This window comes from Callithrix jacchus, chromosome 16, assembly GCF_049354715.1.
Source record: "Callithrix jacchus isolate 240 chromosome 16, calJac240_pri, whole genome shotgun sequence".
Taxonomy (NCBI): Eukaryota; Metazoa; Chordata; class Mammalia; order Primates; family Cebidae; genus Callithrix; species Callithrix jacchus.
In genome coordinates, this window is record NC_133517.1 from 36327956 (window position 1) to 36342857 (window position 14902).

Here is a 14902-nt window from a genome sequence, read left to right on the forward strand (position 1 = left end):
CCTAGGAAAACCCTTAAAATAAAACTAAACCATTAAACCCATTGGTGAATTAGACAAGAACAATAACATTCAGCTGATTCTCATGCCCAGCTTTCTTCCTATTATATTTTGAGTTAACTACTTAAAGGTTTTGCTATTTAGTCTATTTTTCCCACTGAGAAAACTTTTAAGACTAGAATGGAAAATATAATATTCTGTGTAGGAGGAGCTTTTCTCTAAGCAATAAAAATTTTTAACATACAAACAAAGATCCAATAATTATAGTAGGAAAAAGAGAAATCCTTAATTTGAACATATTTTGTGTCTGTTAAAATATGGAAATAATCCACATTTGCATCCAAAATTATATTTCATGGTCTTTAATTCACAGTAGAGAATTATTTTAATATAGCAATAGCATTTGAAACTGATTGAGTTTAATTGAGAGTCTAAAGTCAAATTTATCATTTATCCTGCTCCCAAACAAAAGGAATCAGTTATTTTTCTGTGTTTGACAAGATCTGTTAATGGCATTACTCTTTCTATAATCAGTCAGCCAGGATCTAGCCTCTAAAAGTCACTAGCCATGTGCTTTTGCATACTTTTCTTACATCAAATCAAAATATCCTTTTTCTATATCAATCAAATAACCGAGCACTTACTGAATGTATTACAGCAATTGCTGGAAGTAGTAGAGAACAATGGCCCTTGCTTCAAGGAATTTATAATTATATTTGGAGACAAGATTGACATGCTAATGAAACAGCCAACATAACAGAAGATATTATATAATTAAAATGGTACCTTATGAAGGAATAAAGTATAATGAAAGAAATTTGGAGAAAGCAAATGATCCAAAAAAAAAAAAAAAAAAGGAAAGGTTAGTGAATACACCTTAATCATCATCATCATCATCATTTGTATATTATTCCTAAATTCTGCAAAATGGGTTCTTACACTGGCTCCCTTTCAAAGCCAATGAAATTGTGGTCCAGTGAAAGGAATGACCACCCAAAGTCCTTGTAGACAGATAGTGGAGGGACGTAAGCCCAAGCCTGGCAAGTCTTAGTTCTTTCTGCATTGTAATACTCCTTTTATGGCATCGGGTGGCCTCTAACGCCTAGAAAATTTTGCTATGCTGAGGAGAAGAGCAAGGATATTCAGGCAAAGTACATAGCATGAGATTTGGGGAAGCAGGAACTTCTCTCTTATCATCTCACATGTTTATTGAGCTTGTATGTACTAAACGCTATGCTGGGAATCAATGAAAAGCAGGATAATTATGACCTCTACTTTCACGGAATTTAGATTAGAGGTAAATCCCAATCAAGTAAACACCCTAATAAATATAAAATTGTAAATAATATAGGTGCTGTAGAAAGTGGTCCATGTTACAATGAGAATGCAGAATTGAAAATTTAACCTAGGCTCACACCTGTAATCCCAGCACGTTGGGAAGCCGAGGCCGGTGGATCACGAGGTCAAGAGATCGAGACCATCCTGGTCAACATTGTGAAACCCTGTCTCTACTAAAAACACAAAAAATTTAGCTGGGCATGGTGGAGTGTGCCTGTAATCCCAGCTACTCAGGAAGCTGAGGCAAGAGAATTGCCTGAACCCAGAAGGCAGAGGTTGCGGTGAGCTGAGATTGCACCATTGCACTCCAGCCTGGGTAACAAGAGCGAAACTCCATCTCAAAAAATAAAAATAAAAATAAAAAAGACACCAACAGATTTGGTGTTTGATGAGGGCTTCTTATCAATGGCATCTTCTATGTATTCTTACATAAGTGGAAGGGACACACATGCTCCTTCAGGTCTCTTTTATAAAAGGGCACTCATCCCATTAATGAGGGTAGAATCCTTATAACCTTGTTATTTGCCAAAGGCCTTACCTCTTAATTCTATCACTATGGATGTTAGGTTTCAGCATATAAATTTTTGGGAAACATATACATTCAGACTATAGCAGTGAGGGAAATATTTTCCTAAGAAAATTGCTCTTGAAAAAACCTTCACTTCAAAAGTAAGCAGTGACTTTTTGGTTGCTTGTAATCTACATTTATTTCTAAAATTCTGAATCTTTTTTTTTTTTTTTTTTTAGCGGTTCACTCTGTCTCTTAGGCTGGAGTGTATGGCACATAATCTCAGCTCACTGCAACCTGCACTTCCTGGGTTGAAGCAATTCTAGTGCCTCAGCCTCCCAAGTAGTTGGGATTACAGGCATGTGCCACCATGCCCCGTTAATTTTTGTATTTTTAGTAGAGATGAGGTTTTGCCATGTCCGCCAGGCTGGTCTCGAACTCCTGACCTCAAGTGATCTGCTGCCTCAGCCTCCCAAAGTGCTGGGATTACAGGCATGAGCCACCACCAGAATTTCTGGCTGAGAATTCTTAAATCTTAAGGATTCATAGAGAACTACTGTAACTGTTTAAACTGACAGTTCTTGAGAAAACTGTAGTTGCACAGGCAAAAAGCTTATACTTAGGTAGTGGCAGTGAAGATTAAAAACAAAAAAGACAGACTTGGTTGGGGCATTGAATATGGAGAAAAAAAAGCTATCCACAAAGTGAGTATCATGAATTTTAGAGAGATTGGGGTTACAATTTTACTGTATTGATTTCATTCATTTGGTGGATATTGATGAGATTAGAAAAGAAACTGCATTTATGTGAATAAATCATTCACCCAGCATCCTCAGTAGACAATTTATATTTTGAGCAGAAATTGATTTTTCTTTGCTAATGGCAACTCTTTCATGGCTGATGGAAAGAAAGAGTTCAATTAAGACTAAAAAAGAATTTAAACGTGTGTGATAGGTGCAGCAGACCACAGTAGCACATGTGTACCTGTGCAACAAACCCGAACATTCTGCACATGTATCCCAGAAGTTAAAATTTAAAAAAAAGAATTTATGCTTTTTTGGGGAGGAATAGATGAAAACCAGAAAAGTAATTCTCTAGATATGATTGAAAATATAAAAAGGCAAGAAAAAGTTTGAAAGCAAGGGCCCTTAATACAATCAATTAAAGAAAACAGCAAAACTCTGAGTGTTCTGAAGAAAAATAGAGAAAATATGGCAAATGCAAAGTGATGGGATGGAGAAGGGCAGGAAATAAGTCTAAAAGTAGAAGGTGAATTCTAAGTATAAAGGTAGGATAGAGGGAGAGAAAATGTGCAAAGAATGGAAACAATGTCCACAGAAAAGAATAACATTTCTACATTGTAGCAACTCCCACACTGTAAAAACCCTACATAATAGATATAAAAAGAGAAGAGATAAAGGCAGCAATTAAAGCAATTACCTCTATAGTGTACATCCAAATATATTCTACTGCTTGAGAGAATTAACCATCTTTTCATCAAGGATAAATTACCTGAAAGTGATTTTTAAAAATTGCCTTAGAATATTTTGATTTCTGATACATGAAATATACAGCAAAACCCATGAAATTTTACTGAGATGATGTGGCAATGGAAAGAGCTTGGGTTTGGTTTTCAGGAAGACCTGGGAAAATCCCAGGCTCTTACTCATAATATCTGTGTAACTGTGGACAAGTTATTTAACTTTTTGTGTCAGATTGCTTAACTGTAGGCTATAAATAACAATATGTTCTCATTTTCTTGTTTGTTAAAGATTAAATAAGATGATCCAAGTGAATTGCCTGGTACATAATCACTTCATAAATATATTTTGCTATTCAGTTAGAAATTAAGCATTTCCTTTAGTAATTAAATATCTTTAGAAATTATATAGGAACCACCTTGAACACAAACTTTGACCTGACTACCATTTTTGTCAGAGAAATTAGAATCAGTTTTTTTTTAAATTATAACTAAGAATAAACTATTTCAATGTCATTTGAAAAAATCCCTTTAAAATTCTCCCCTTTATAAATTCTTCAAACTTTGCTAATTTTTTAATTATGAAGCAGAATTTGGTTTGTTAATTCTGCACGCTTCCTCCAGGGAGGAATGCAGTGCCCCAATCCACACTGCAGGTTGTGGAATGGCCTGATTTAGGAGGAGATGGTAGTGATGCCCATTAAATGCCTTCCTAGGAAAGAAGAGTTAAAAAAAAAAACTTAGGGTTTTTTTCTCTCCATATCTTTGCGAGCTCATCAAAGATTCTCAAAGCAAGTAAATTTCAGGGTTTCAGTTGAAGCAAGTAAATGGGTTTCAGTAATTGCTGAAGTGAAAAGTAGACCTAAAAATCAGTGAATGAGGAGGAAATCTGATGGCCACAGGTTAGTTCTAATGTCCAAATGGAATCAATAATCATAGGTTCAGTAATAGTTTAGAGTGAGTCCCAGTAAGACTGTGAGACTTCAGTTTTCAGCCCCTAAAAATGTGGTAAAAAGTACAGCTGCATAGGATATAATCAAATAGTGTTGCTTAGTTTTGTATGTAATTCTTCATAATTTTTAAATTCTCAAGAAATAAGGATAACACAATATGTGAGAACTTCCCAGAACATCTAAACTTGGTGAGTGATTATAGAGAAAGACTAAGGGGAAGAAGGCCAGGTGTTACAAAGTGTAAGTTTTGGTAGTTGCTGAAGATACAAAGAGCTGTCAAGACCATAAGGAGAACAGAAGGGCATCAGAGGCATTGCTCTAGTCAGTAACAGATTGGGAAAGCAGGACTCCTGGGAACAGAAACAATCAGATGTGCAGGAAGGGTGAGGGTATCAGGGGTTAGAACCCTGGGCAGCTCATTGGGACCAGGAAGCCTGTGACAACAGAATTCTCCCTGACTTCAGTGTTTCCCATTATAAATAGCTACAGATTTTCCTGATCGATCCCACAAGTAAGAAGAACTCTCTGGAGTTTAAACTCCATGCCCCTTGTCCTCTTGGGGAAGGAGATTATCTTCCAGTAAAATATGAGAGGGTAAAGAGAAGTCTTTGAGGCTGAATAAACAGTTATTTTATCTGTGAGAGACTCAAGTTTTGCCCACCTGGCATCTATTCACCTTTATTGTGAAACACCATCCTGGTTCCATTTTGTTTTTCCATTTCCATTAAGTTTTCTTGAAAATGGTGATTTGTCCAGGAATATGCATGAGATCTAAGCCAGGCTAACATAATTCAAGACCAGGATTTGCTGAGACTATTGGGAAATAAAAGCAGTTTCTCTAACATTTGCTAAGTTAGTGGCAACATGAACCTTGAGCTTCTAGTAACCTTCTTGGCCTCTCAGCGAGAGGGCCCTCACAAGAGAATACTTAACACAGGGACAAGAAGAGGTGAGAGGTGATGGGAGACAAATTTTCAGCAACACCATTTGAATAGCTACCTTCAGCACATGTGAAATCTATCACTGAACCTATAAGACACATGAGCCAGACAATTATTTTCGTAAGTCAGCTTAATTTATATCTCTGTCACTCACAACCAATAATTCTTACCCACTACAGAATCATTTGCCCTGCTGTGACTTCTGCCAAGTAGGGCCTAAAGAGAAGTTGAGAAAAATCTGTCAAAAGAATGTTATTCTCTCTATAGCTTTGTGGTTCTTCTAACTCCATCCCTCATCTGGCATGCAAAGCATTCTGAAAATCATGCCTCTCTCTCAAAAACAGCATACATCTGCTGGCCTGTATCTGTTTATGCCAAGAAAGCTACTTAAAGCCTGGACAGAGATCAGCCCACTGCCTAGTTTCTACAGCTAAGCCTTGGTTCATGGATGGAAAGAGGTTCTAAGTGGACTTTGTGTCCTCCACTAGTTTCCTGATGGCCAGTTCAGGCCATGTCTGAAAACCTGAAGCATAGTTCTGCCAGGGCTTCTTAGCCAAATTGGTATTGCTGAATACCAAGCCTGGCAAGCCCAGTGTGTCTATTGTATGTTAGTCTGATGTACTCTGGACTTTGATCTTCACTTTATTCTCTTGACATCCAACCAGACCATCTCTTTTTTTCTGGTTTCTTCCCGTGTATCTCTCAGTCATACCATACTTGCTTAGATGAATACCTGGGACTGTGGCCTGCTCTATTCTCCAGGAACTTAAGTCTTGGTACTGCTTTACAAGACTTCAGCTTAGCTGAAGATGGTATAAGCTATGTTAAGCAGGAGATCTCTCTTGTGCACTACTAGAATTGCAATAAGCTTTGTAGTTGCAATATCATGCAGATTGTGCTCCATGCTCTTTGGATCAACTTACTGCCTATTCCATGAGTACTGATGCTTCCTTCTTTTCCTACTGCACACAGCATATGACCACTTAAGCATAATGGATTATTCAAGAACGAAAGTGGCTTCATCACCTAACTCATCAAGATTTGGAATGTATCTGTCATGCACAAATACAATATGAAGCACTTATTCTATTTCCAAAGGAGCAAAATTCTGCCATCTGAAACAAATCCTTTGACATCATTACTTTCCAATTATTATGGGACTTTATCTCATTGGTGCATGAAAACTGTCTTCAAATATTAGAAAGTCTTGACATAAAATATGCATATTCTGCCCTACAGAGCCAAAGCAAGTAGAAGTTGAGAGAGATAGATTTCAGTATGGTTTAAGAAAGAGCTTTTTAAACTTTCAGAGCTAGCTCAAGATGGACTATGCTCTTTTAGTAGGCGGTGATATTTTTGGTGTTTTAACAAGTACTAGGTTGAAATCCCAATGCTCAGCACCCAAAAAATTGTTTTAGCTTAGAATAAATAAAGAACACTTGATCAGAAGACATCAGTAATCTATCTCTACTCACAGACTCCCATCTGAGGGCCCTGGGATGTTCACTCTCTGACATAAGAGTGAAACTTCCATCTGGTCTACCATTTGGTCTACCCTGACAATCTGGAACTCCAAGGTGCAGTGTGCTGGGAAAATTGGTTTTGGGCTCCAGGGGATCTCTCCCCTTTGTCTGCTATAATTAACATCACAAGGAGTTATGCTAAATTCTTCATATTTTCCTATAATTAACTGCAAAATGTAGATGGACTGGCTTTCTGATGAATGAGAACACTTTTGATGAACCATGGAAGTTGCCACTTAATGATCCTTCCTGTATTTATTCTTGCTCTCTAACTGGTATGATGGTTCCAATTTGCAAGCTACCAAGCTGTACATTTATTTTCTGCTAGGATAGTTTCTTTTACAAACAAATTTTAAGGGTTCTAAGTATCTTTTATGAAGAGCAATTTTATGAAAGTTGAGAAAAACGTGAGTTTAAAAATCTTTAATGAGTCTGGAAAGGATGCAATAAACTCAATAAAATGACTGAGGGATGAATTTCTTTAAAAGAAAATGAAAAATTAAGCATATTTGACCCAGAAACAATATAGTTAAAATGAGGCTTGACAAAAATCTGGGAAATTATGAAAGTTTTAGAAGGTGGCCATGATATCCTTCAGGATTATTTCAGAACATTAAATTGCATGCACTTTTCTTAAAGCTGAGAAAAATCAAAGTTTTCAGCATTATTTTTCCCTGTTGACAAAAACATATTTGATGTTTTTCTCCTTTGCCATGCAAAATATCCCAAGTACCATCCACAGAAACAAGCTGGTCTTTCGTTTCACACTCAACCAATTACTATATGCTAGAAAAACTCAGGAAAACTTTCCAAATGTCTGAACATAATGAAAAACGTCTATCAATTTAAAATAATAATTAAAAAGGTGTGATGGAAAGCTGGGTTTCCCATGCCTCCAAATTTCTCTTACTTTTACTCAGGGTTCTTTTCGCTTCTAAAGTCACTGTTCTGAATGAAATAATCAGGAGGTATAGACTAGGAATGTAATTTCTAGCAAGGAGTCACTATATCAGGATTCTAATAGAGCAGCAAACAATGTCTTAGAACATTCTTTCAGAAGGAACAGAATCTTACTTAAAGTTCAAGAAAATGTAGTGTTTTAGAGAGATACCAATTAAATGGACTCCAAAGTGAAGTCAAAGGACCTGACATTAGGAAAGGCAGGAACCAGGTAATGAGAGGGGCCTCGGCAGTAGATGTTCATAGACTCTGACTCTCACAGCCCACCGTAAACAGTGTGAGACTGTGAGTCGGATTGTTTTGGTCCAAGTTACCCATGACTGGCTACTTCAGGCCAGGATGTACTCTTGATTAAATCAGACTGGTCAGGGATATTGAACACAGGCAGGATTTGGAGGAAAGCTTATCTTCGTAGAAGGTGAGTGGAAGGGGAAAATAATTGGCATATATAATGCATTGGTTAAAATAATTAAAACTTGGATCATGCAAAGATAAAAGTTATCCATTTCTTCAAATATAGGTTCAAAATTTCTGTGCCAATGTTTGAATTAATCTCAGTAAAAGACTGACACTGACATCCCTTTCTTAAAAAAAGAAATTTCATGAATATAATTCAGAAGTCTCTACCTAAAATATACTTTAGCTACAAATTAAAGTTGAAGATCATTATGATCAGAAAACATTTCTTGTTACTAATGCATATGAAAGAAACTGGTAATAATAATTATTCCTTTAGATTTGCTGTATCAATCATTACATATACTTCTTTAACATTTAGTAGTCTTAAAGCTATGCCAAGTTATCTAAATTACTAACTGCATAAATAGCAAACAGGCTGACAAGATCTATTGATTTTTTTATTAATATAAATAAATATTAATATTAATTAAATTTAACAGATTAAAAAGTCTTCATAACACCCAATTCTGGTAACTATTATGGCTCTCAATAAATGTTCCAAACTCAGATGTTGTTTAAACTTCAATACTAATTGTAACGAGGAAGAAATAATCAGCATATATAACAAAGCATTAGCATCTCAACTTCCAAAACCTAAGCCACAAAGGGAGCCTCTGCTCTTTCTTTCTTTCAAGTATCATACCTCAGTAAAGTACAACACAGCTTCCTTTCTTTCATGAATAAATATTCTTCCCCAGTAGCAATTTAAGGAGTCAACTATTACCCCTTTAAGCCCGTCCTTTAGTAGATCCACAGTGACCCATAAAGATGTTGCAGCATGGCTCAAGTTCTTTAATAGTTTTCCCTGACCTTCAGGATAAAGTTGAAGCACTTCTGCAACCATAGAATGCAAACTTGTCTGGTCCTTTCTTTCCTCTCCAGATTCATCTTTCACTCTCCGCCTTACAGCTGATAGTTTAGTAGTAAGAAACTAACTACTTGTTGCTGCTCTTCACCTTCTTCTTCCAGGCCTTTTCTCATCTGATTGGAATATTCTTCTTCCCACCCCTTTCTTTACCTGAGGAATCTCTAATCTCCCATAATGACTCAGCTCCTGTAAATCTTTTCTGAGCCTACCAAATTGCGCTAAAATTTCCTCCCTTTTGGGACTTAGGTCCCAAAATGTACTGTGCCTTCCTCAATTACAGCATTTATGAATTATATTGATGAGATCAACTAATTGGTCTATTTCTCCATAAAACCATAAGCTGGTTCATGTTGTACTGCCAATACCTACTAGGGACTCAATTATACTAGAGTTATTGTTGAGTACAGTTACCCAAGAATACTATTTCTGTCACACTTAAGCCATTTGATGAAGAATTTGAAACCCCAATGAGGTCAAGAAACTTATCAATTAGTTGTTTAAAAAATATTCAACTGATTGAGTAAAGTGAATTTAATCTTTTAATTTTTCTTAATAGCCTCAAAAAAATGGCTGTTTATAGATGTAGCCCAAGAACATTTCCTTGGCATGCTGGTTCACTGCCTGGAGCCATCTAAACACTTTGCCTAAGATGAGCTAGTGATTTTTCAAGCAGTGGACACACCTATTGGTCTCAAGGCCATGGCCAAAATGGCGGTTTTTCATATAAGGGTTTTGTAATTGTGACTGTCACAAACGATGTGATTTGGTTCAATTGCCCAAAACAAGCAGCATATTTCTACTGCTCTATACCCTAAAGTCCTCATTATTTTATATTTTTAGCATAGTGAGAATATAAATAGCAACTTCATAAATGTTATGCTAATGCAAAAGAGAGATCTGATAGGCAAAGTAAGTAAAATGAAGGGATCACTGTATACACTGGCTCTTCGGAGATAATCCTGTTTTGCATTACTTGCATCTCTCAGATAACAGTGATTTGGAAGTCAGCACACCTGAATTGTCCAGATAACTGCTACAGTTCTTCCATTTCACTGTGCTAATGTAAGAATGGCCTAAGAACAATTTTTAAACAAAGCATATTGGGATGAAGCCTAAATAAGAAGGCAAAATTCTACTTTTTAAATTAATGGTAGAACTAGAATGATTTATAATTTATACTTTTGTTTTATATTCTGGAAAATGAGAACAAACACTTCAGGGGAGCTTACTACAAAAGATCATTATTTTCCTATTCCAATTCAGTTTTTCAGAGCATTTTAATTGCTAACGAGATAGCAATTAAACAGAATTAAACATAGGCAAACACTGCAAAATATACCCTCTACATTGCTCCTCTCTTTCTCCTTTCTGGGTATGAATGCATTCACATTCTCGCTGCCTCATTTATGGAATCCAGAGATAAAAAGTTCCTTACTTAGTATTATGTGTATCAATGGTATGGAAGAGCTCATGTAATTCTTCTCCACTGAGAACACCATCTGCAAAATATGCTTTGAATTCTTCAAAGGATAATTTTCCATCATCTGAAATGGCAAGAACAAAGAGACGTAAATTATTTTAATTTTATACATTGTTCTATTTTTTGCTTTATAAAACTTTGTCCAAATGCTTGTGCATGTACACACATGTATTCAAAGAGAAGGAACAGCTGAAGGTGTTAAAAAGAAAAATAATTTAATACATCTTTATATGATATAGAATGCAGATGTGTACACTCTGACAAAATATAATTCTATGACATTTTGGGTATTTTTTTGGTTCATTTATTCACGACAAACTTTTAACATTTAATGAATCATTTAACTGGCCATACAAGAAAGATATCCCCATAACCAAAGAAAGAGCTCAACACAGAATCAATTATTTACATGTTTTACTCTCATGGTATCAAGCACATATAGGACCTAGTAGATTCCACGATAAATATTGTGTTTAATAAATTATATCAAAGTTGTTATTATGGTCTAAAAAACTATGTCCATTCCTATCCCCTTTAAATCAGTGGGTACCTTTAAAGCCAAAGACATTTTACATACTGTAGGGGACAGTAAGTAAAACATATAATAAATATATAATAAAAGAGATAACATATACTGACACTATAAGTATTTTATATAGTAGAACACAGTTAATGCAATAAGGGACAGAGGTATTTTAACTGTATGGGAGTTTGGGTAATAAAAGATGCTTTTCATTTGAGGGCCTGAGGGGTTCTAGTAGCATCTGAGTGTGACTTTGCACAACAGGTAAAATCTAGATCAGCAAAGATGGAAGAAACACATTAATAGTAAGCAAAAGTTTTGTACAAAATACTCCTGAAGGTTGTAAATTGTATTTTATTTTTCTTTTTAACACAGAATCATAATAATATAATTTTCCAGTTAATTCTTGCCAACAGTTAACTGGGCAGATACAGCCTTAGAAACAGAATAAATCCAGATTTGGTTCAAGCAACGATCCACTGACTTGATCTTTGGCGACCTCCTGGACCAGCCCAGGTTAGCCATTCAGGTGACATAACAACCCATTGCAAAATGAAGTTTAATCCCCAGGGTCATCAATTGCCTAATTTTGTGTTTCTGTTTCTGAACGAGTTAGTTTTATGCCTCATATGACTATTTTAAACTTAGCCCCATGTAACCTGATTGATATGCTAGATTAGATATAGTGTGGTAATTCTGCTATGTATCTTCTTGCTTTGATGAAAAATATATTGCCAGGTTGGAAAACAATACAAATCAGACTGAGGTTAAAGAGAGAAAAAGAAAGACCTTTCATCTACTATTTAAAAAAAAAAAAAAACAATAAAAGAAAGAAAAACAAATCAATCCACTATTTCCATCTCCAGCACTATGACATGTAATAAATGTAATGCATTTATATTGATGATGGAAGATGTTTTCCTTGGTGCAGACTTAATATTTCTCAGGTGGGTGGAAACAGGCTATTACTGCACTCGGGTTGCCTGTGCACCCTGTGGATAGGGTGGGCCCCTGTAATACTGCTTTATAATTATGATAAGTAAGAGATTTCAAATAAGAATGTGCATTCTACCAAAACAAGCATTGATTAGTAAGTGCTCTGATGATTCTCTGGGGCTAAATCCTTTTATTTAGGAAAAAACTCTTATTAGAAAAAATATATAAAAAGAAAAAGGAAGCATTAGCTTACAATCTTGACTTGAAGGGTAGAAAGTGTGCTTTAGAAAACCTGTTGTGATGACATGCAGTATTCCTGAAAGGCTTCACTTTAGGGGGCCCACGCTTTTAAACAAGCAATTGCAAAGAGTTACTTTTGAATAGTTATGGATGAATACCTTAATATTAAACAAAAGTTTTACATTTTTTTAAACGATAGAGAAAAAATATTCCCTTGTAGTGTAATTCTGTATTGATAAAGCAATTATAAATTTTTATTAGAAACATTTTATTCAAACTTCAACTCTCCTACTGATATTTTCTTTTGAAATGGAACAACAGAGTTAACCTTTGATTTATACTGATTTGGCTCATATAATAGCCAAATCTTGAGAGGTCTGATTTCCTATGTTAATAAATTTGAACTTTTACCACCAAAGGACACAGATTTTTAGCTTTTTCTATTGGAATTAGATGCTTTATCCAAGTTTATCCTGAAACTAGTTGGCCCCTCTCTGCTTTATTTAAAAATTGACCTGGACTTATATTCGAAATTCCAATAACTTTTGAGATGGAGGCAGCAGAGTGCACTTGCTTGGACCATAGTCTTGGGACAAAAAAATCTTGAGTTTCAAACATGATTTGCTATTTGCTAGTAGGGCACTTTATCCACTCTTTCATTAAATGTTTATCAAGATCCTAGTATGTGCATAAAACTGTGTTTTGTATTAAGAACATAGGTAGACAAACTTTTATGGATCATATAACTAAGACATAATAAATGGGATGATATAATAAGGCTAACTCTATGAGACACAGGGAAATGTGAGAGCATTTTGAAAAAAAGAAAAATTGGTCAGCAACGCATAGTTATAACGGGATAGGGAAAGTTTCCCAGAAGAAATGGGACTTGTGATGAGACATAAATGAAAAATAGAAGTTAGTGAAGGAATATCTTTAAAGAGAAAGAGTATTCCAGGCAGAGGGAATACAAATGACAAAGCTAGGAGGCAAGAAAGGACTAAAGCAAAGAAAAGCACAGTGTGAAGAGACAAAACAAGCATTAGAACCAGATTCAGATATAACACAAATCATGAATGATGAAACAAGAAATTTAAAATAACTATGATTTAATATGGCTCTACTGGAAAAACTAAACAATATGCAAGGAGAGATGGGTAATGTAAACAGACAGATAAAAACTAACAAAGAATGAAAAGAAATACTAAAAATGAATAAAAACTGTTACAGAAATAAAGAATGCCTTTGTTGGGCTTATCAGTGGACTTGACACAGCTGAAGAAAGAATCAAAGAACTTAAGGATAGGTCAACAGAAATGTCAGTATTTTTCCTCCTCTGTGGCAATTTTAATCTAGTTTTTGTGAGCATTTAAAATGATTATCCTTTTAGAACACTGACTTTCTGAAATAGCAGTGCATAGCAAAAGGAGAATTTAAAAAACCCTGAACTTCTAAGAACTCTGGAAAATTTTAAAAAGTGTTACATATAATTGGAATATCAAAGGAGAAAGAAAGTACAAGGCAAAAGAAATATTTCAAGTAATAACAGCGAAGACAAATTTTATGTCAGAAACCAAAACCACTGATCCAGGAAGCTCAGAGAGTACCAAAGAGGATAAATCTCCCCTCTCCCAAAACCAAAGTCATACCTGTATGTATCAGATTCAAACTGCAGCAAACCAAAGACAAACAGAAAATGTAGAAAGAAAGAGAAGAAAACAACAAGCATCTCCTCTATTGAGGGGTAAGGAGAAGTAATAGACCTCTTATCAGAAACAGTGCAAGCAGTAAGAATGTGCAGTGAAATATTTAGAGCACTGAAGGAAAACATCACAAGCTATAATGCTATATCTAGTGAAATTTCTCTTCGAAAGTAAAGGTAAAATAAAGACCTTCTCAGACAAATAAAGCTGAACGAATTAATTGTCAGCAAAACTACCCTGTAAGAAATGTTAAAAGAAGAAAGATCCAAAATCAATATCTGAGCTTCAACTTTAGGACACTAAAGAGAGAGAAATAACTTACTTCAAAATAAGCAGAAGAAATAAATACTAAAAATTAGAGCAGAAATCAATGAAATTAAAAGCAGGAAAACAATAGAGAAAATAAACGGAACTAAAATATGATTGAAAAGACTGATAGAATTGATAAACCTCTAATCAGGCTAAGCAAGAAAAATGAGAGAAGACACACATAATCAATATCAAAAATGAAGGAAGAGTTAATCATTGTTGTTCCCACAAGCATTGAAAAGATAGTAAAGTAGTACTATGAACAACTCTATGCCCATAAATTTCATAATTCACCAGAAATAGATCAATTCATTGAAAGACACAAACTGCCAAAACTCCACAAAGAGAAATAGTTAATCTCCATAGGTTGATATGTATTAAAGAATCTATTATTAAAAACCTTACCAAAAAATAAAGCATAGACCAAATGGTTGTGCTGGTAAATTCTATGAAACATGTAAGCAACAAATGATACCAATTATCTATAATCTTTTTCAGAAAACTGAAGAATAAATAACACTCCCTAATTCATTGTATGAAGCTAGCATTAACCTAATACCAAGACCAGATAAAAAACATTACAAACAAGGAAAACAATAGAGCAATATAGCTCATCAACATAAATGAAAAAATTCTCAACAAAATATTAGCAAATCAATCCAAAAACATTTTAAAAATTACACA

The 14902-nt window shown here is 35.0% G+C and overlaps 1 protein-coding gene across 1 annotated transcript in view; it reads right to left on the reverse strand.

Moving 5' to 3' along the window:
- Nucleotides 1-14902, reverse strand: part of NECAB1 (N-terminal EF-hand calcium binding protein 1) — a 166544-nt gene that overhangs the window by 126223 nt on the left and 25419 nt on the right. The window contains exon 3 of the mRNA XM_002759058.7: nt 10463-10571. Coding sequence (XP_002759104.1) covers nt 10463-10571 — 109 coding nt within the window. The remainder of the gene's footprint in view (nt 1-10462; nt 10572-14902) is intronic.